The sequence below is a fragment of the Oncorhynchus clarkii genome, chromosome 25, assembly GCF_045791955.1.
Source record: "Oncorhynchus clarkii lewisi isolate Uvic-CL-2024 chromosome 25, UVic_Ocla_1.0, whole genome shotgun sequence".
NCBI classification, from domain to species: Eukaryota; Metazoa; Chordata; class Actinopteri; order Salmoniformes; family Salmonidae; genus Oncorhynchus; species Oncorhynchus clarkii.
In genome coordinates, this window is record NC_092171.1 from 5,638,031 (window position 1) to 5,661,138 (window position 23,108).

The 23,108-nt window shown below is 42.9% G+C and overlaps 1 protein-coding gene across 1 annotated transcript in view; it reads right to left on the reverse strand.

The window, feature by feature from the left end:
* Positions 1-1,399: 1,399 nt before the first annotated feature.
* Positions 1,400-23,108, reverse strand: part of LOC139383670 (regulator of calcineurin 3) — a 51,345-nt gene continuing 29,636 nt past the window's right edge. The window contains exons 2-4 of the mRNA XM_071128204.1: positions 15,340-15,513; positions 6,422-6,593; positions 1,400-2,822 (exon numbers count right to left, since the gene is read on the reverse strand). Of these exons, the coding sequence (XP_070984305.1) occupies positions 2,656-2,822; positions 6,422-6,593; positions 15,340-15,513 (513 nt within the window). The 3' untranslated portion in view covers positions 1,400-2,655. The remainder of the gene's footprint in view (positions 2,823-6,421; positions 6,594-15,339; positions 15,514-23,108) is intronic.

A 23,108-nucleotide genomic window follows, 5' to 3' on the forward strand; every position in this document is an offset into this window, starting at 1 on the left:
CATCAACATAATCATCGTCATTGTCATCAATCATCAATATTTTCACCAGTCAGCACAACTAAAAACTGCTTATGCCATTATGGTGCGTTTCAACACTTGCTGCCGGCTTCGTTTTTAGAAGTCACCTCTGAAAGGACAACGCTTTGCACATGGAAGTATGTTCCAGAAGACAAGCCCTGAAACAAAAACACACATTCGTTCTGTGGTTGCAACCATCTATCCTGTCAAAAGACAAGTTTTCCTGTTCTTCCTTCCACACCTATTCAGTGGTACACTTATATCCAAAGGACTCCCGAGCCTTCAAAACCCCATTAGCGAGAGGTGGAATTCAGATCATTTGAGAGTCGGGACTCACACTGCTCTGTTGGTGAGAAGGCTTCCCAGGTGTTCATCTTGAAAAACAGAAGATACAAAATAACAGACAAAAATAATGTCGATGAGGAGCGTTCTCTCTAGCAAGACTGCATCTTACAAGGATAAAAAGAAAATGCAGAAAAAGTGCTCGCATGCAGAGACCATAATGCATTTGTAATGCTTTCTAACACGGAGAAGGTTTACGTTCACCACTGAGGCCAAATGTACTGTATTGAACACTTGAACACTCCACCTCAATGGTTGGGCTTTAATTTAGAAGAAAAAAAAACCCCGACTAGATTCAAAACACCTTTTCAGGATGGAAATAAAATCAAGGACTCAACATGGAATAGTCTGTATTCGACAGTCTCACTACATGGAATATGTTTCTGTGACAAAACAAAAACATAAGGACTTTTTATGGCATGAAATCATTGTAATGACAGACACTTGGCATCACATATTATTTTATTCAAGGTGCATAGTGGGGAGAAAAATCAAACATTCTGGAAATAGTTACTCCTAAAATGATTGGCTAAATGGCTAAAAGCACACTTTATTTATTTAGGAGTTGGTAATAGCTTTTTTTTTGGAGGAGGAACGTAACAACTGTGAATGCAGCAGTATTCCAAATTGGAGTGAATCAAATCAATGCTTTCTCTTAAGTTTCTTGAGTTTCCAATGATTCGTGTTGTGACTGCAAGGTGAGACGAAGGCGTTGGTTGATATCTCCAGAGGCAAGGAGGCCAATTAACAATTTTCACTTTCTCAGCAACGCTTAATGTCAATCATTAAAATCTAATGGACTATTTCAACCTACTGACTATTCAGCTATTTACAGCGAGAACGAAGAAGGGGCCTTAAACTCTCAAGAGCTGGCAGAGGAAATTCAGGACATTCCTTCAGTGTAGCTCCAGAGATCTCGAGATTTTCAGTGCAAAACGAGCAATATAGGTCTCAGAAGAAGAAAAACAGACATTATATATATATATAATATATAATATATATATAATATATATATATTATATATATATATATAATATATATATATATATATATATATATATATATATATAAACTGGGTTGATATCATAACAAGAACCAAAAACCATTACCGGAAAGATGGGAATCATAAAAATGCCCCCTGAAAAAACATCAACACTCTTGAAGATTAACGCTAGCTTTTACTCCTATCCTAAAAGCCCAACTATTAGGCTTTAAGAGAGAGACCTACTCTTAGGCCTTTACTCACACTGTAAAGGTTTCGTTTCACTCTCAGTCTTATATCTTGCTCAGCCAGCCTCTCCCCTCTCACTTGACACTATAAAACTATAGATATGCGTGTCGTCAAAAGCGTCATTCCATTTCCCTGTCGTCTGGACCAGTATAAAACGCCTCAGCTGCCGACTATAGTAAGTAAGCATGCAAAAAAAACGATTGTTTGTGGTATCAAATACATGTTAAGAGGAAGAACACACATCTAGTTCAGCAAAAACCAACATACACATCTCTGATTAAAAAAAAAGATGGACAGAAGCAGAACCAAAAAAAGAAAGTGCAAACACCACCGCAACTTTGTTGTTACCACATGGCGACCTTTTGTTATGTCGTGTGTGACCTCGATAGGTTCCTTTGCTTCGTACAGTAGTTTAGTGTTTGAGTCTCTGTAGTAAGTATTTTTCTCATAAGAACTCATATATACATGCAGACGAGAGGAATACCAGGCAATCACTCCTGATTCCTGTGATAGCAGAAACAACCAATCGGCTGATATGATAAAAGAGCAGAAGAAGAACCGATGTAAACAACCAAAATCTCTCTTCGGAGGTATTGCATGTCCCCGAAGTCCATTGCACACAACTAACCGATGACGGAAATGAAGGAATGAAGAAGGAGAGGTCAGACTAGCGGAACTACTACAGTACTAGCACATATGAGAGCTGAGTGTATGATTCTATGACAGTGTGCCTGCTTTAGGGGGGACACGGTGTTACATTACCGCCCCTGGCTGAGTAAGGGTCAAGGGTTCCGTTATTCCTCCCTCTCTTTCCTTTGAGTGTGATGAGTGTGCGTGTGAATCTCATCCATCCTCCATCATCCATACAGGCCAGGCCGCCTCATTCCATCCAATAGCCACGCTCCGTCCACAAACACCACTAAATGTTTGTCGTTTGTTTGTTTTTGGTTGAATTGAAATGAGGGGCGTTGTCTCGTTGTGTCTCTGCGAGTGCAGAGACAGAGACGACAGGTCTAGGTGTGTGTTTTGGGGGGTCGTAGGAGTGGGGTCCGAAGTGGAGGGTCCTAGTTGAGGACTTGCGGTGGTCCGTCGGGGCGCCGGGTTTGGACAATCTGCTGTTTCTGCTTGGGGCGCGCTTCGGCGTTGTTGTCGTCTTCGGCGTCGCTGTCGCACACCTGCACGACCACACTGGGGGTCGACTCCGTGCCCGCGTGCAGCTCATAATTCTCCCCTAGAGAGGGAGTGGGGAGGGGGGGAGGAGAGAGACAGGGAGGGAGAGAAAGGGAGAGAAAGAGAGTGAGGGAGAGAGAAAAAAAGAGACTAATATACCAGACTTTATTTGCCTTTACAGTGCTACACATGCATCAACAGGCCTACATCAGCATTCCAGTTTAAATATTTTGATTAGATGAGCCCCTGAATGTCGGATCTCCCACTGAAGCAGATTGAAGCGAGTCAACCCACTCCAGGAACAGATGCAAAAGCCAGGAAAAAAATGGTTCTCTCTAGAACCTAAAAGGGTTCTTCAGCTGTCCCCATAAGAGAACTCTTTGAAGAACCCCTTTTGGTTCCAGGCAGAACTCTTCAGGGGTCCATGTAGAACCCTTCCTGACAGACGGAACTCCCCTGCAATGACCGGTGGTTCCCAATGGCCAATGCTATCAGTTGTTGCAACACTGGCTGGCTGCAGCCTAATGAAATGTACTGCAAGATAGGATAGGATCAAACTGTCTGTTGCTATCATGTGCCAAACAACTAGAGAATTGGCTACTAGAGAATATATAACACGTTATAAATGTTATATGGCATGGAACAAATGTTACTAACGTTATATAATTCTTAAAATATACAGCCAGTATAATATATCAAATAGAGGTGGAATAATACAGATATCAAGATTTTATATACTTCGGTATTCGTGTCATAAGAAGGAATTCTCCTCAACCACGCCCACAAATTTGGAAAAACAGACATTCTTTCCCATTGACCCCCATTGTAAAAGAGCCAACTTCGTCGTCGATCTTTTGCTATACAGAATTGACAAAACTTCCAGAAAAGCTGCTGGGTTGTTCAATGTGAGTGTAAACAGGTAAAAAAAATCCTGACCATTGGTTCGCAATGCATCCACGTAAGGAAATGGAGCCTACGAGAATAGCCTTCTGGCTTCAAGCTATTCGGTGTGGAAGAGTGGGAAAGTGGGGACACAGTGTCTAAGTAAGCTACACATAGCTATGTGTGTGGAAAACATTTAATCATAGCTTGTTTAGTATAGTCTGTTTGTAACTCCACTTACTACTTGTAGCTTTATAGTCTTTATGTTTGTGTTGTTGGTCTTGGCTAGATTAGAATATATTCGTTTTTAGATGAGTTTATTACTCACATGCACATGGTTGCAGATGTAATTGTAGGGTACTTTCACACCCTGATCTGTCTCACCTGTCTTTGTGCTTGTCTCCACCCCCCTCCAGGTGTTGCCCATCTTCCTCATTATCTCCAGTGCATTTATACCTGTGTTCTCTGTTTGTCTGTTGCCAGTTTGTCGGTTCTGACCTTTCTGCCTGTCCTGACCCTGCCTGCTGTTCTGTACCTTATTGACACTGACCTGGATTACGGACCTCTGCCTGTCTTTTGCCTGCCCCCTGTTTGGGTCAGTAAACATCTGTGACTCTAGCTGTCTGCATCTGGGTCTTATCCTCAGTTCTGATAGTACGAACTGGCCATGACTGACCCAGCAGACTCAGACCAGCTCCACAATGCTGTCTCCCCGTAAGGAGCCACCTTTGGAAGACACAAGGAGTTACTGCAATGTCTTATGCAGGGACTCCATACCATGGCAGAATGCCATGACCTGGGGGCCTGCCCATCCTCTTCAACAGCTTAAAGCTCTGCTTGGTAGATAGCTAGCACTCACGTGGCTTAATGTTAGCACCGTCATGAAAAGGGGCATGAAGGAAGCCCTCACGTGGCTTAATGTTAGCACCGTCATGAAAAGGGGCATGAAGGAAGCCCTCACGTGGCTTAATGTTAGCACCGTCATGAAAAGGGGCATGAAGAAAGCCCTACAATATTACATTTTTCTAAGTAGTGAAAATGCTTGGGAGCAGGCAATGTTGAGAAGTAATCTAGACATTTTGTACATTTCTTAAATGTAGTTTTGTTATTGACTAAAACAAGCATAAAACAAGAAAATTGTGTCTGAAAAAGGTTGTTTGTTTTTGCTGTGAGCCAATTGGATAACCAAGGTTGTTGTTTTCCCATAGGTGGGCAGGGCCTCAATGTTCTATTTAATACAGACTAGGCAACACCAATGCTCACATCACAACTGCCCTCAAATACGCATGCAGATTGTATCATGGTTGCCATGAAGACCAGACAGGGCAGAGGGAAACGTGATAAGAGGTTTCCCACACCACTGTCTGACAGGAAAAACAAGGCCCTATTTTGTCCCGGGAAGGTCACTACCATAGGCAGCCAGCAGAGAGTGCTAGGGCGCCACACTGCAGCCAAGCACTAATCTGAATCCGAGGCAGGCTAAAGAAGCCCAAACAAGCGTCAGCTCTATTTCCTGATGCCTCCTCCTGTTACCATAGTAACAGTGAGTGCAGCGGTGGTCTGGGCTTCAACATGGTAAATCATGTAATGTAGGAATCATGATTGTTCTTGTAATGCATTAGAGGGGGTTGTGGTGGTGCATTTGAAATTAAGCCATGTCAGAGGCTAAATGGCATAGGCTATATCTCGTTTAACAGCCCTTAATGTTCCCTGGTAGACTAGAAGAGAAACACTCAAAATGGTACTGCATGTCCTGATGTCTGGATGAAAAGACACTTCACACACAAACTTATTGACACACATGTAGAGTGAAGAACACACACCTATAATATAACTAGGGACCAGACCTTTTCCTGACCACAGGCCAGGAGTTTTTCTTGGATCAGGTCACGTGGGCCTATTAAAAACATATTATGGTGTAACTGACGACCATATCTTAGAAGGGTCTCCTTTTTACACATGACAAGGGTCTTTAGCATCATAAACAATGAATCTGTCCTTCCTCTTGAAGTGTGCAAATTGTTGGTTCCCTTCCCTTCATGGACTTGGAAGGAAATAACTGGCGTAAGAATAACAGTGGAAACTCCCTCGAGCCCAATGCTTTAACATTTGTGGATAGTTGTGTATGGGCGCACACATCAGGAGAAAGGACATGTTACTGGGACGCATACAGTGAAGAATCCTGGGAGCTTGGTGACCTAGTAAACCATGTGACCCTCCTGACCCCAGTATGAAAGAACACGGGTGTCATTATTCCAACACAGGTGTCATTACGCCAAACACAGGTGTCATTACTCCCTGTTTGATATGGCTGGCATCTCTCAAAGGTCACCGCCTGCCTGCAAACGCTAGCCCTTTACTCAGCCAGACAGACAGAGAAGTGTGGATGCCATAAGAGAGAGGCATGAGGGAACATAATATATAGTCTGAGGATGAATCTATTTTTCTGATGGACATTCATACTTAGTCAACCACCCAGCATGCCGCACAAAGCAATTGTATGCTTGAATGCTAATTGGTGCCCTTCTTGTGACCTTACTGTTGTCCTATGATTCTCACGATACCACAGCAGATAAAGCTGGTGAACTCAGTTCAGTTAACAATTTGAGTAAATGTTTATAAAAGGGTAGAGTGTGTGTGTGTGCTTGCAAAATGGTGTGTATTTATGTGTACGTATGTGTGCGTGCATTTGTGTATGTGTCTATATATGTATTTATTTGTCTGTGTTCGTGTGTGTGTGTGCACAAGAGTGTGTGTAAAGTGTGTGTGTGTACTGACCTGGGCCTAGCTTGGCCACAGCACACAGCAGGTCGTAGTTGATGACGGGCGTTGCGTCTTCGCTCTGGCTCCAGCCCACGGCCGGCGAGGCGGGGGGCGAGATGAGGAACTGTTTGACGGGCGCGGGAGGGGCCAGGTACGACTTGTCTATGTCCTCCCCAGAGTTCTGAACCTATAGAGGGGGAGAGAGGAGGAGAGGAGACAGGGGGGCATGTCAGAACGGATCATGTTCATTTGGCCACACCATGGAAAATGTTTAAAACATTTCAATGCTGGAAACATTAAAGTAGAAAAGATTAAAGATACGTTGTGCATTAATGAATACTGGCTGCTGTTGTATAGGAAGCACACTGTGTTCTCTTCCTGTTGGCACTTCCTGTTGGAACACTATGTACTGGATCATATCTATATAATACACGCACTCGATGTAGGGATGGACAAGAGTAATAGAGTACTCGAACGGACGTCAAAGTTCGATTTTTTTAACCAGAGATCACATTTTTTTTCAAATACTGTATAATTATTTGGTGGAATGTGCTTAGTGCCTGTCTGAAAAAAATACATTTGGTCTTGAAGACGATGTTAATTTGCTTTGACTCTAGTGTTCCATTTGTACATGTGCATTTGCAGGGCACAAAAAAAAAAAAAGAAACCAAGCCAAGCATTAGACAGTTCTTCTCCCTACATTTCCTTTCCCCTTCCATGTCTCATTCACTCAATTGCGTTCCGACCGCTCCCTCTACACACGTGTGCTGAGTGCACACACAAGCTCCTGTTACGCATACAGAGATAAATGCATCTAACTGATGGGATACTACACAAGCTACATTCCTTGCCAAATGACGACAGTTTCATCACAAATTGAAAATGGACTGGTTGATTGAAGTAGGAAAATATGTGTTCCAACAATGAGCTGCAGTTTTGGAATAATTGCTTCCTGTCTATTTTCCTCTTAGGCTACTTTGCCAACTGCTAGTGCCATTTCCCGATTGGTTAGCCTCGGCTATAACTCAATAGACAGATTCCACACTGAAAATAAGCAAAAAATCTAGTTTGATAAAGACAGAGTGTATTTTTTTTATCAGAATCATTAAGCATAGGCCTACATAGGTAATTCATCATCATGCAGTGTTCAATGTGTAATTGTTCATCCTTTTTGAACAGGCAGAATAAACTAAATCGAACTGTAGACACATTTTGGTTTGTAACCTTGAAAAAAAATGTGTCTTTCAACTCACCAAACTGAGCCCTGCTTCAAATGATCACCCCGTGAGAAAGAATGTTCCAGACGCGCGAGATGCATATCACATCGCACTGGCAACTTGTTTAATTTGGAGAAAAAAAAAGTATGTTCTATTTTATTCTGTTATATTACATCATGTTTGTTTTTTTAAAACTATAAAATAGGTTTGTCTTGACTGTGATAAGGCCTTGGAAAATAAGAGCTTCTTGTCTGCTCAATTAACAAAACAAGGTTATGCCATTGCACAGCCATAGGCTTCTACAACCCACTGAGGTTACTGCCTTTTTGAAGATTGTGTTTCACTATACAATATAACCAGTTGATATTACGGTTTCAATAAATTAATCTTAAATGGCACTTGCTTTTTTGATTGGCTGAATATATATATGGGGCAATTTAGCAATTAGGATTTGTTCCCTGTAATGTTTATGATATATGAGGCATTGTTGCACAAAAAAAAAGTGAGTAAAAATGTCAAATGCCCATCCCTAACACCTTGGTTTGTAAGAGGTGTGTAAACTGGCTGCAGGGAAGTCAGGCGCAGGAGAGCAGAACTGGGTAATAACTGGAGCAGTTTAATGATGCAAAACCAACGGCACCCAGGACAACAAAATATGGGTTGAAACAACCCGTCGCAAACCAGTCTGAAGTGCACAAAACACTTTACAACAAACAATTCCACACACAGACATGGCGGGAACAGAGGGTTATATACACGTCACGAAATGTGGGAAAACAAGACAAAGCAAATGGAAAATGAAAGGTGGATCGGCGATGGCTAGAAAACCGGTGACGTCGACCGCCGAACGCCGCCCGAACAAGGAGAGGAACCGATTTCGGCGGAAGTTGTGACATGGTTAGTCCCCTTAGCGGCCCACCCACGTAGTAAACACACTCAGAACAAACACATGCTGAGCACAACCAAGGAGCATAGTCATTAGCAGAACCCACTCACTCACACACACACACCCACAATACACACAAGGACGCATGCCCGACTACACACACTCACGCACAAACACAGAACACACTCACGCACACATACACAATGCCTGTAGAGAGGCATACAAAGACACACACACTTGCAATGACACAAAAGGGAAAAAATGTGGAATTAATGACAACGCTTCAGAAAAACCTCAGACTGAGGGACCTGAACCCATTGTGAGTGGAGGACGAGGTCAGGTCTCGCTCAGAGGCCACTACATTCTCAATGGGGAGAGTACAGTATAGAAATAGAGAAAGAAAGGCTGCACACAAATATGCTGCTCCCGAGTGCTTTGATTCAACCTACACCACAAGGCTATGTGTCTTGTATCTTGCATATGAAACATCTCTCTCGTGGAACCAGTGCAAATAAAGTACTTGGGAAAGTACTTAATGGGAGCAGCTGCCAATGGCATGTGCCGGCTCTATCCTCGTAGTACATTGCACTCCACATATAGTGATCACATTTGTTCTGGACGATTTGATCACTCTAAGCAGTTGATTACAACAATTACAGAAAGCGCATTCACGATAACAGAGTGTACGGTTTTTGTTTTCGGGGCCATGGACGGTGTGAACATTTGGGATGAGCAAATCACTTCCTCACACAGCGTTGGAGAGTACAGTAAAGTAAGGTATGTATCTGAGGATACAGTGTACTGACGTGTGGCAGGTAGCCTAGCGGTTAAGAGCGTTGGGCCAGTAACCAATAGGTCGCTGGTAAGAATCCCAGAGCCGACTAGGTGAAAAATCTCAACCCTATAAGTCTTCATGATGAGAGAGTCTGCTTAATTACTAAAGTGTAAAATGTAAGTGCAGGCCCCCGGTGTCCGGTCTGGAGTGTGAAGTCATAAAATACTCCTCAGTTTTATCAGCTGTCCTGGTGGTTGGTCTCAGACTATCCCGCAGGTGAATAAGCCAGATGTGGAGGTCCTGGGCTGGCGTGGTTACACGTGGTCTGCGGTTGTGAGGCCAGTTGGATGTACTGCCAAATTCTCTAAAACTACATTCGAGGCGGCTTATGGTAGAGAAATGAACATTGAATTCTCTGGCAACAGCTCTGGTGGACATTCTTGCAGTCAGCATGCCAATTGCATGCTCCCTCAAATCTTGAGACATCTGTGGCATAGTGTTGTGTGACAAAACTGCACATTTTAGAGTGGTCTTTTATTGTCACCAGCACAAGGAGCACCTGTGTAGTGATCATGCTGTTTAATCAGCTTCTTGATATGCCACACCTGGTGGATGGATTATCTTGGCAAAGGAAAAATGCTCACTAACAGGAATGTAAACAAATGTGTCCACAAAATATGAGAGAAATAAGCTTTGTGTGCGTATGGAAACATTTCTGGGATATTTTATTTCAGCTCATGAAACATGGGACCAACACTTTACATTTTGCGTTTATATTTTTGTTCAGTATAATTAGTATAATACATAAATCCCCATAAAAATCTGTCAGTTTAAGCTAAAGATATCTGTTTCTATGCATTGGATGAGTCACACTTCCGCATCTGCGGTGAAATCTGACAGAGCTAGAGCGGTGTTTGTCAGACCATGAGTTATCCCGAATATAGGTCTTATCACAAAATCATTTATAGCATCCGGAACTGTTTGGCCTACAAACTATTATGACTACTCTATCGAAAGGGAAGACTCTCACGAACATGATGGTGTGCTCCGTTTTGCTCTATGACTACAATCGAACAGTCGAACAGTTTGGGCTACACACCAACATGATCCCTCTGTGGAAAGGTGACACTCTCTCGAATACGTACCTGTCAGTTGTTTTCCTAAAAAAAAAGTTGTCTGAAGGTCCCCGGTACAAGTTGAAAATATTATTGGAAGTACACTACATGACCAAAAGTATGTGGACACCTGCTCGTCAAACATCTTATTCCAAAATCATGGGAATTAATATGGAGTTGGTCCCCCCCAGTGCTGCTATAACAGCCTCTACTCTTCTGAGAAGGCTTTCCACTAGATGTTGGAACATTGCTGCGGGGACTTGCTTCCATTCCATTCAACAAGAGCATTTGTGAGGTCAGGCACTGATGTTGCTGTTTCAATTTGGCGTTTCAATTCATCCCAAAGGTATTCGATAGGGTTGAGGTCAGGGCTCTGTGCAGGCCAGTCAAGTTCTTCCACACCGATCTCGACAAACCATTTCTGTATGGACCTTGCTTTGTCCACAGGGACATCGTCATACTGAAATAGGAAAAGACCTTCCCCAAACTGCTGCCACAAAGTTGGAAGCACAGAATCGTCTAGAATGTCATTGTATGGTGAAGCATTAAGATTTCCCATCACTGGAACCAAGATGCCTAGCCCGAACCATGAAAAACAGCCGCAGACCATTATTCCTCCTCCACCAAAATGTACAGTTGGCACTATGCATTCAGGCAGGTAGCATATTCCTGCCATCCGCCAAACCCAGATTCGTCCATCGGACTGCCAGATGGTGAAGCATGATTCATCACTCCAGACGCGTTTCCACTGCTCCAGAGTTCAATGGTGGCGAGCATTACACCACTCCAGCCGACGCTTGGCATTGCGCATGGTGATCTTAGGCTTGTGTGCGGACGCTCGGCCATGGAAACCCATTACATTAAGTTACCAACGAACAGTTCTTGTGCTTTGCTTCCAGAATCACTGAGCTCTTTAGTGAGGCCATTCTGCTGATAATGTTTGTCTATGGAGATTGCATGGCTGTGTGCTAAATTTTATACTGGCTGAAATAGCCGAATCCACTAATTTGAAGGGGAGTCCACATACTTTTGTATATATATTGTACGTCTGACACTGCAGGATTTGAGTCCCTGGCGGCGTAGTGTGTTACTGATGGTAGGCTTTGTTACTTTGGTCCCAGCTCTCTGCAGGTCATTCACTAGGTCCCCCCGTGTGGTTCTGGGATTTTTGCTCACCGTTCTTGTGATCATTTTGACCCCACGGGGTGAGATCTTGCGTGGAGCCCCAGATCGAGGGAGATTATCAGTGGTCTTGTATGTCTTCCATTTCCTAATAATTGCTCCCACAGTTGATTTCTTCAAACCAAGCTGCTTAACTATTGCAGATTCAGTCTTCCCAGCCTGGTGCAGGTCTACAATTTTGTTTCTGGTGTCCTTTGACAGCTCTTTGGTCTTGGCCATAGTGGAGTTTGGAGTGTGACTGTTTGAGGTTGTGGACAGGTGTCTTTTATACTGATAACAAGTTCAAACAGGTGCCATTAATACAGGTAACGAGTGGAGGACAGAGGAGCCTCTTAAAGAAGAAGTTACAGGTCTGTGAGAACCAGAAATCTTGCTTGTTTTTAGGTGACCAAATACTTATTTTCCACCATAATTTGCAAATAAACTCATTAAAAAACCTACAATGTGATTTTCAGGATTTTTTTTCTCATTTTGTCAGTCATAGTTGAAGTGTACCTATGATGAAAATTACAGGCGTCTCTCATCTTTTTAAGTGGGAGAACTTGCACAATTGGTGGCTGACTAAATACTTTTTTGCCCCACTGTATGGAGACTGTTTAGTGCTAGAAATATGGGGATAAATACAGTTGAAGTCAGAAGTTTACATACACCTTAGCCAAATACATTCAAACTCAGTTTTTCACAATTCCTGACATTTAATCTGAGTAAAAATTCCGTCTTAGGTCAGTTAGGATCACCACTTTATTTTAAGAATATGAAATAATGAATATGAAATATGAATAATAGTAGAGAGAATGATTTACTTCAGCTTTCATTTCTTTCATCACATTCCCAGTGGGTCAGAAGTTCACATACACTCAATTAGTATTTGGTAGCATTGCCTTTAAATTGTTTAACTTGGGTCAAACGTTTCGGGTAGCCTTCCACAAGCTTCCCACAATAAGTTGGGTGAATTTTGGCCCGTTCCTCCTGACAGAGCACGCTTTTTCAGTTCTGCACACACATTTTCTATAGGATTTAGGTCAGGGCACTGTGATGGCCACTCCAATACCTTGACTTTGTTGTCCTTAAGCCATTTTGCAACAACTTTGGAAGTATGCTTAGGGTCATTGTCCATTTGGAAGACCCATTTGCAACCAAGCTTTAACTTCCTGACTGATGTTGCTTCAAGATATCCACATAATTTTCCTGCCTCATGATGCCACCTATTTTGTGAAGTGCACCAGTCCTCCTGCAGCAAAGCACCCTCACAACATGATGCTGCCACCCCCGTGCTTCACGGTTGGGATGGTCTTCTTCGGCATGCAAGCCTCCCAAAGTTCGTTCATCTCTAGGAACGCGTCTCCAGAACGCGTCTCCTTCCTGAGTGGTATGACGGCTGTTTAAATGCACAGTCAACTTAGTGTATGTAAACTTCTGACCCAATGGAATTGGGATACAGTGAATTATAAGTGAAATAATCTGTCTGTAAACAATTGTTGGAAAAATTACTTGTGTCATGCACAAAGTAGATGTGCTAACCGACTTGCCAAAACTATTGTTTGTTAACAATACATTTGTGGAGTGGTTGAAAAACAAGTTTTAATGACTCCAACCTAAGTGTATGTAAACTTCCAACTTCAACTGTACATGTAAAAAAAAAAAAAGGTTCCTGATCTTTCTTATATCTCTCAGATCGAGGACAAACACTTCAGAACAAATTTCCTTTAGATTCTGTTAGTCCATGTAGTGAATATGTTATTCAATGTGTTTGTATTGGCTAATAGCAGTCAGCCAATTATATAAAAAATAACACTTTTTTTATACTTAAAGGAATTTTACAATTCAAAATCAAAGCAAAATTATCCTTGGTATGACCTTCTTAAAACAATTTCTTATAGCATAGTAGAACCCTCCCCCCCCTCGGCTTAGACAGGGCTTAGACTCATGTGGGTTAAATAGTGATCCTTTCTGACTACTATTTTGTTGTCACACAGTACCCCATGCTGACATAGACCAATCAAGGGCCAGCAGGCTACGAGGAAGCTCACCCCCTCATGCCATAGGTTGACTCTTACAGCCACTTTCACCATGATGCTTAGTGATTTTGGGGTGCCATTCCATTCCACAATATGGCGCGCTTCAAATTCACATATTTCCAGCTTCACATGCTATCTGGAGTTTTCCATAGGAATACGTGGATGGCATCACTATCTACTGGTATTAATGTCTATGCTTTAGCATAATTTATACCTGGTGCTAACAAGTGTCCTTTTGTCCTGATCTTGTCCTCATTCTGATATTGTGCCCACATTTTCTGAAACATGTCTACACATTAAAATGTGTTTCATATCTGTCCACTGTGCCTTTAAAAAAAAAAAAATTCATGTATTTCACCTTTATTTAAACAGGTAAGCTAGTTAAGAAATAGTTCTCATTTACAAATGCGACCTGGCCAAAATAAAGCAAAGCAGTGCGACAGAAACAACAACACAGAGTTACACATGGAATAAACAAGCTTACAGTCAATAACACAATAGAAAAAAAAGAAAGTCTATATACAGTGTGTGCAAATGGCATGAGGAGGTAAGGCAATAAATAGGTCATAGTAGCAAAGTAATTAAAATGTAGCAGATTAACACTGGGGTGAATGATGAGCAGATGATGATGTGTAAGTAGTGATACTGGTGTGCAAAAGAGCAGCAAAGTAAATAAAAACAAGATGGGGCTGAGGTAGGTAGATTGGGTGGGATATTTACAAGTGGACTAAGTACAGCTGCAGCGATCGGTTAGCTGCTCAGATAGCTGATGTTTAAAGTTAGTGAGGGAAATGTAAGTCTCCAGCTTCCGCGATTTTTGCAATTCGTTCCAGTTACTGGCAGCAGAGAACTGGAAGGAAAGACGGCCAATGGAGGTGTTGGCTTTGGGGATGACCAGTGAGATATACCTGCTGGAGCGTGTGCTACGGGTGGGTGTTGTTACCATGACCAGTGAGCTGAGATAAGGCGGAGCTTTACCTAGCATAGACTTATAGATGACCTGGAGCCAGTGGGTCTGGCGACGAATATGTAGCGAGGGCCAGCCGACTAGAGCATACAGGTCGCAGTGGTGGGTGGTATAAGGCGCTTTGGTAACAAAACGAATGGCACTGTGATAGACTACATCCAATTTGCGAAGTCGAGGATCGGTAGGATAGTCCGTATTACTAGGGTAAGTTTGGCGGCGTGAGTGAAGGAGGCTTTGTTGCGTAATAGTGTCTGGATTGTGACCAGATTTCCTGGTCCCTCCCTGTATGCAAATTATTTTACAGCTATTATTTCAAAAATAATATTTATTTATTTATTTTAAGATACATATTGATGCATAAGTCAATGGTGCCACCTGTCAATGATTTTATAAGGTGGGATAATGATGACTTAAATGGTTTTACTGTCCTGATCCATCTACACATGTAAGATATCCAGACACAATGCGTGCCTGACTACCTCCGGAAGTGGTCAGGAAGATCTGATCACAAACAGTTCACAATGCGTCTTTTAATCGTCTACACCTGTCTGAAAATGTGGGCACAATCAGAATGTGGAAAAAATCAGGACAAAGGATGCATGTTAGAACTATGTATAAACGGGGCTTCTGTAATACCTGGGGTCGTGTTTACTAGGTACCAAATTGAAAAAGAAACACTGAAAAATGGAGGGACTATCCAATCTAGACTTTAAAAACATTCATTTTAGTTTTCCATTGCAAAACAAACCTTAAACCAGGAAGAGTTCACTCACCTGGGCAAAGTAAAGCTCGAGCTGCTTCCCGTTGAACTCGGTCTCGTGGAGCTCGACACGAGCGCGGGCGGCTGCCTCCGGAGTGCTGAAGCTGATGCGGACTCGCCTGAAGCTCTTGAACATCTGGAAGGACGTCTGCTCGTCATAGATCCTGAATAAGGCCTCAAACCGCTCCTGGGAGAGAAAGAAAGAACAATTGGCCATTTTAGACTGGAGTTGATCCTGCACCTGTCCTGAAATGTCACCATTAAGCATTTCAGGCATTTTTTGTAAGGTAGCATATCCCTACACTGCAGCATAGCTCCAGAGGTGTGTGTGTCCCCCCCCCCCCCCCCCCCCTTACAAGGATTTGAGCATCTGGAAAGGCATATAAATGCAATCAAATAATGTAATTATTATAAACCTACATATATACATCTATATCCATAGATGCTGCTCCATGGCTGACCCTGTGCCTTGTGTGTGTGATACACGCGAATGTGTGCATTTTGGGGAGGGTTAAGATTAGGCTGAAATCAAAAAAGGGACAAAAGGGACAATATAGTATATATTCTATTAATTAATGAAAGGGAGCAGACAAACAGTGGGAGAGAGGGGAGTAGTGAAAAGGGTGGGTGAATCAATCATTCAGCCATTTGAAACAGAATATGATCTTGTCATTTGAGCAATAGGGGACATAGGGGTGTCCTGTGTCATAGTTCCTCTCTTGTGGCCCATCCTCTGTTGTGGTAGCACTCTAGCGGCATCTGCTACGCGTATTGGATTTTCTGGACTGGCGGACATGTTGGATTGTGAAATTTGAGGTTTTCAACTTTCCAGGTCACCCTCCCCTGTTGTTCACTAAGCAGACTGGAAAATGCAGACTTTTTGAAAAAATAATAGTGTATATCAGATATATTATACAGTGCATTTGGAAAGTATTCAGACCCCTTGACTTTTTCCACATTTTGTTACGTTAGTCTTATTCTAAAATGAATTCAATTGTTGTTTCTTTCTCATCAACCTACACACAATACCTCATAATGACAAAGCAAAAACAGGATGTTTTTTTGCGTGCAAATGATTTAAAAATATTCAGACCCTTTACTTAGTACTTTGTTGAAGCACCTTTGGCAGCGATTACAGTATCGAGTCTTCTTGGGTATGATGCTACAAGCTTGGCACACCTGTATTTGGGGAGTTTCTCCCATTCTTCTCTGCAGATCCTCTCAAGCTCTGTCAGGTTGGATGGGGAGCAGTGCTGCACAGCTATTTTCAGGTCTCTCCAGAGATGTTCGATCGGGTTCAAGTCCGGCCTCTGGCTGGACCACTCAAGGACATTCAGAGACTTGTCCCGAAGCCAATCCTGTGTTGTCTTGGCTGTGTACTTAGGGTCGTTGGTGAACCTTCGCCACAGTCTGAGGTCCTGAGGTTTTCATCAAGGATCTCTCTCTCCCAGTCCCTGCCACTGAAAAACATCCCCAGAGCATGATGCTGCCACCACCATGCTTCACCTTAGGGAAGGTGAAGCATGGCAAACTCCAAGCAGGCTGTCAAGTGCCTTTTACTGAGAAGTGACTTCCGTCTGGCCACTCTACCATAAAGGTCTGATTGGTGGAGTGCTGCAGAGATGGATGTCCTTCTGGAAGGTTCTCCCATCTCCACAGAGGAACTCTGGAGCTCTGTCATAGTGACCATCGGGTTCACCTCCTTGACCAAGGACCTTCTTCCCCGATTTCTCAGTTTGGTCGGGCAGCCAGCTCTAGGAAGAGTCTTAGTGGTTCCAAACTTCTTCCATTTAAGAATGAAGGAAGCCGCTGTGTTCTTGCTGACCTTCAATGCTGCAGATCTGTGCCTCGACACAATCCTGTCTCGGAGCTCTATGGGGCAATTCCTTTGACCTCAAGGCTTGGTTTTTGCTCTGACATGCATTGTCAACTGTGAGACCTTATATAGACAGGTGTGTGCCTTTCCAAATCATGTCCAATCATTTGAATTTACCACATGCGGACTCCAATCAAGTTGTAGAAACATCTCAATGATAATCAATGGAAACAGGATTCACCTGAGCTCAATTTCGAGTCTCATAGCAAAGGGTCTGAATACTAATGTAAATAAGGGATTTCTAATTTTATTTTTAATACATTTGCAAAAATGTCAAAAACATGTTTTCGCTTCGTCACTATGGGGTATTGTGTGTAGATTGATGAGGGAAAAATATATTTCATCCATTTTATTATAAGGCTGTAACGTAACAAAATTTGGAAGAAGTCAAGGGGTCTGAATACTTTCTGAATGCACTGTAGTTTCGAAATCGTGACATTATGAACTTTTTAAGAAAATAAGCTGTTTCTTGACTCTATATACATGAATATACAGTGCCAGTCAAAATATTGCACACACCTACCTACTCATTCAAGTATTTTTCTTAATTTTTTACTATTTTCTACATTGTAGAATAATAGTGAAGACATCAAAACTATTAAATTACACATATGGAATCATGTAGTAACCAAAAAAGTGTTAAACAAATCAAACTATTTTTTTTGTTGCCTTGATGATAGCTTTGCACACTCTTGGCATTCTCTCAACCAGCTTCACCTGGAATGCTTTTCCAACAGTCTTGATGGAGTTCCCACATATGCTTAGCACTTGTTGGCTGCTTTTCTTTTACTCAATTTGGTTGAGGTCGGGGGATTGTGGAGTGAGCTTGTGGCCACAAAATGGGACCACGAGTGTTAAAGTGCATAAAAATCATCTGTCCTTGGTTGCAGCACTCACTAAGGAGTACCAAACGGCCTCTGGAAGCTATGTCAGCACAAGAAGTGTTCATCAGGAGATCCGTGAATTGGTTTCCATGGCTGAGCAGACGCACACAAGCCTAAGATCACCATGCGCAATGGCAAGCGTCAGCTTGAGGGGTGAAACGTTCACCGCCATTGGACTCTGTAGCAGAGGAAACGTGTTCTCTGGAGTGATGAATCACGCTTCACCATCTGGTAGTCCGACGGACGAATCTGGGTTTGGTAGTCGTCAGGAGAACGATACCTGCCCGAATGCATAGTGCCAACTGTAACGTTTGGTGGAGGAGGAATAATGGTCTGGGGCTGTTGTTCATGGTTGAGGCTAGTTCCAGTGATGGGAAATCTTAATGCCACAGCATACAATGACATTCTAGATGATTCTGTGCTTCCAACTTTGTGGCAACAGTTTGGGGAAGGTCCTTTCCTGTTTCAGCATGACAATGCCCCCATGCACAAAGGGATGTCCATAGAGAAATGGTTTGTCGAGATCGGTGTGGAAGAACTTGACTGGCCTGCACAGAGCCCATACCTCAACCCCAATGAACACCCTTGGTATGAATTGGAACACCGACTGCGAGCCAGGCATAATCGCCCAACATCAATGCCCGACCTCACTAATGCTCTCGTAGCTGAATGGAAGCAAGTCCCCGCAGCAATGTTCCAAAATCTAGTGGAAAGCCTTCCCAGAAGGGTGGAGACTGTTATAGAAGCAAAGGGGGGACCAACTCCATATTAATGCCCATGATTTTGAAATTAGATGATAGATGAGCAGGTGTCCACATACTTTTGGTCATGTAATGTGTATATATGCCCAAAAGTATGTGGACACCTGCTCGGCTGAAATAACCGAATCCACTAATTTGAAGGGGTGTCCACATACTTTTGTATTTATAGTGTAGAAAACATTAAAAACACCTGCTCTTTCCATGACATAGACTGACCAGGTGAGCTATGATCCCTTATTGATGTCACCTGTTATGTCACCTGTTAAATCCACTTCCATCAGTGTAGATGAAGGGGAGGAGACAGGTTAAAGAAGGATTTTTAAGCCTTGAGAATTGAGACATTGATTGTGTATCTGTGCCATTCAGTGAGTGAATGGGCAAGACAAAAGATTTGAAGTGCCTTTGAACAGGTAATGGTAGTAGGTGCCATGTGCACCAGTTTGAGCGTGTCAAGAACTGCAACACTGATGGTTTTTCACACACAACAGTTTCCTGTATGTATCAAGAATGGTCCACCACCCAAAGGACATCCAGTCAACTTGACACAACTGTGAGAAGCATTGGAGTCAATACGGGCCAGCATCCTTGTGGAACGCTTTGACACCTTGTAGTTCATGCACAAACTAATTGAGGCTGTTCTGAGGGAAAAAGGGGGTGCAACTTAATATTAGGAAGGTGTTCCTAATATTTTGTACACTCAGTGTATTTAAGGTATACACAGTGTTGGTGAGTAACGGATTACATGTCATCCGTGTACATGTAATCCGTTACATGTAAAGGATTACAAAAAACAGTAACTGTAATCCATTTTCTTACCAGCTAAAATAGTGTAATCAGATTATAGATATTTTGAAAAATGTGATGATTACCTTGAAGATTACTTTGAAATTCAGAAAGGATGCTTGCAGGAAAAAATCTTTAACACTTCTCTGTTTTCTCAATGACATTCAAATCAGCATTGAAAAAAGTTTGTTTGTTTGTTCCTCCTGAGCGAGTCTGACCACAAGTCAGAGACCACTATGATGGCACATCAAACACATTTGGTGTATCGCGGGAAAAGAGCAGGAATAGACTTTTGTAGGCTACAGTCCAGGCTATGTCTTCCAATGGTGCAACTGCTGTCGGCATTTGGGTAATCTGAGTTTGCGTAATCCAAAAGTTACTGATTACAATTTTGGACAGGTAACTAGTAACTGTAACGGATTACATATAGAAAGTAACCTACCCAAGGCTGTGTTTACAGTATTATGATCAGAGCCATACATATGGCCCTTGGTCAGATGTGTGTCTGTCATATTTAGCAAAACAAAAAGCTTGTTGAGGGAGTTCCACTTTCATTCAGTGTCAACATTCAGAATGGTGGTATTAGTTTATGCCGAATATATATATATATATATATATATATATATATATATATATATATATATATATATATATATATATTTATTTATTTATACACTGCTCAAAAAAATAAAGGGAACACTAAAATAACACATCCTAGATCTGAATGAATGAAATATTCTTATTAAATACTTTTTTCTTTACATAGTTGAATGTGCTGACAACAAAATCACACAAAAATTATCAATGGAAATCAAATTTATCAACCCATGGAGGTCTGGATTTGGAGTCACACTCAAAATTAAAGTGGAAAACCACACTACAGGCTGATCCAACTTTGATATAATGTCCTTAAAGCAAGTCAAAATTAGGCTCAGTAGGGTGTGTGGCCTCCACGTGCCTGCCTGTATGACCTCCCTACAACGCCTGGGCATGCTCCTGATGAGGTGGCGGATAGTCTCCTGAGGGATCTCCTCCCAGACCTGGACTAAAGCATCCGCCAACTCCTGGACAGTCTGTGGTGGAGCGAGACATGATGTCCCAGATGTGCTCAATTGGATTCAGGTCTGGGGAACGGGCGGGCCAGTCCATAGCATCAATGCCTTCCTCTTGCAGGAACTGCTGACACACTCCAGCCACATGAGGTCTAGCATTGTCTTGCATTAGGAGGAACCCAGGGCCAACCGCACCAGCATATGGTCTCACAAGGGGTCTGAGGATCTCATCTTGGTACCTAATGACAGTCAGGCTACGTCTGGCGAGCACATGGAGGGCTGTGCGGCCCCCCAAAGAAATGCCACCCCACACCATGACTGACCCACCGCCAAACCGGTCATGATGGAAGATGTTGCAGGCAGCAGAATGTTCTCCACACCGTCTCCAGACCCTGTCACGTCTGTCACGTGCTCAGTGTGAACCTGCTTTCATCTGTGAAGAGCACAGGGCGCCAGTGGCGAATTTGCCAATCTTGGTGTTCTCTAGCAAATGCCAAACGTCCTGCACGGTGTTGGGCTGTAAGCACAACCCCCACCTGTGGACGTCGGGCCCTCATACCACCCTCATGGAGTCTGTTTCTGACCGTTTGAGCAGACACATGCACATTTGTGGCCTGCTGGAGGTCATTTTGCAGGGCTCTGGCAGTGCTCCTCCTGCTCCTCCTTGCACAAAGGCGGAGGTAGCGGTCCTGCTGCTGGGTTGTTGCCCTTCTACGGCCTCCTCCACATCTCCTGATGTACTGGCCTGTCTCCTGGTAGCGCCTCCATGCTCTGGACACTACGCTGACAGACACAGCAAACCTTCTTGCCACAGCTCGCATTGATGTGCCATCCTGGATGAGCTGCACTACCTGAGCCACTTGTGTGGGTTGTAGACTCCGTCTCATGCTACCACTAGAGTGAAAGCACCGCCAACATTCAAAAGTGACCAAAACATCAGCCAGGAAGCATAGGAACTGAGAAGTGGTCTGTGGTCACCACCTGCAGAACCACTCCTTTATTTGGGGTGTCTTGCTAATTGCCTATAATTTCCACCTGTTGTCTATTCCATTTGCACAACAGCATGCAAAATTTATTGTCAATCAGTGTTGCTTCCTAAGTGGACAGTTTGATTTCACAGAAGTGTGATTGACTTGGAGTTACATTGTGTATATATATATATATATATATATATATATATATATATATATATATATATATATATATATATATCAGGGGTAACCATGGTGTTCCTCTGCCCATCCACTGCTGTGTTTGGTAAGGAAATTAGATTTCCCATCTGAATCCTTCTGGCCCTCCAGATGCTATCATCTCTCTCCTCTCCCTATCTCCCAACCTCTCTCTTTTCTCCCTCCGACGCCCTCTTTTTCTCAATGTTCTCCCTCTCTCTCCATCCCTCTCTCTCTCTCTCTCCCTCCCTCTCCCCCTATCGCTCTGTCTCTCTCTCTCTCTCTCACTGCTTGGACAGAGTGACATTTTAGCTGTGAATTCAATCGATGGACTCTGTCGGGAGCCAGTAACTGGGAAGAGACCAGGGAAGGTGGAGGCTGGCTAGTTGATACAGGGGGCTTGTCACAGCACGCTCCCACAGACAGAGCATTCAAGGAGACTATTCTTTCTCTCTCCTCAAACCTGTTTTTGAGATAGGGAAGAAAGGTAGCCATGAAACTATAGGCATCATTTAAAAGGAATTGGTGCCGACTTCCTTTTGGTCGGCTCGGCGATGCCATTTTGGGTTAGAGCAACTGTAGTTGAATTCAGCTAAACAGAAAGGCTCTCAATCACATACATATCATAGTTTTCCTGAAAGGACACAATTGATTGAAGGAAGCATTTACTATCACACTAAATAATAATTACTCCTTCAAATGGAAATGCTAAAATAACAATAATATTGGTACTGGTACGCGTTTGTGTCAGACTTTACTATTGGTACAAGAGCATAAGACGTAATTCACCTCTTGTTCCAAAGGTATCGTCAAACACATACACGTTTGTAACGCGTTGCTATGGGGATACGGAAGTGTCAAGGTATGAGACACTGACAGTAACAGGTTGATAAAGAGCGTAAACTGTGGAAAAGTGAATAAGCTGCTTGTAAAAGATGAGCACTCCTCAACCCCCATGTGAATTTCCTTATCTGCTTTCCAGCCAGAGCTAGATTCACTATCGGCGGCACATCTGATTGGTGTTTAACTCACCATACAAGGGCCTTTCCATTCATAAGCCAAGAAAATTGTTCAATTTTTGTTTCTGTGTCTTGACTCCGCCCTTCAGTCTGTAGCCGTGCCAACCCCCTGACATAGGGACTACTTTTCCACTCAGAGCCTCTGTACTGAACGAGTAGTGATGAACCCCCTGCAGTTAATTCTAGACTACCATCATCAACACCCATGACTAACATGTGGAAAACACACACACACACA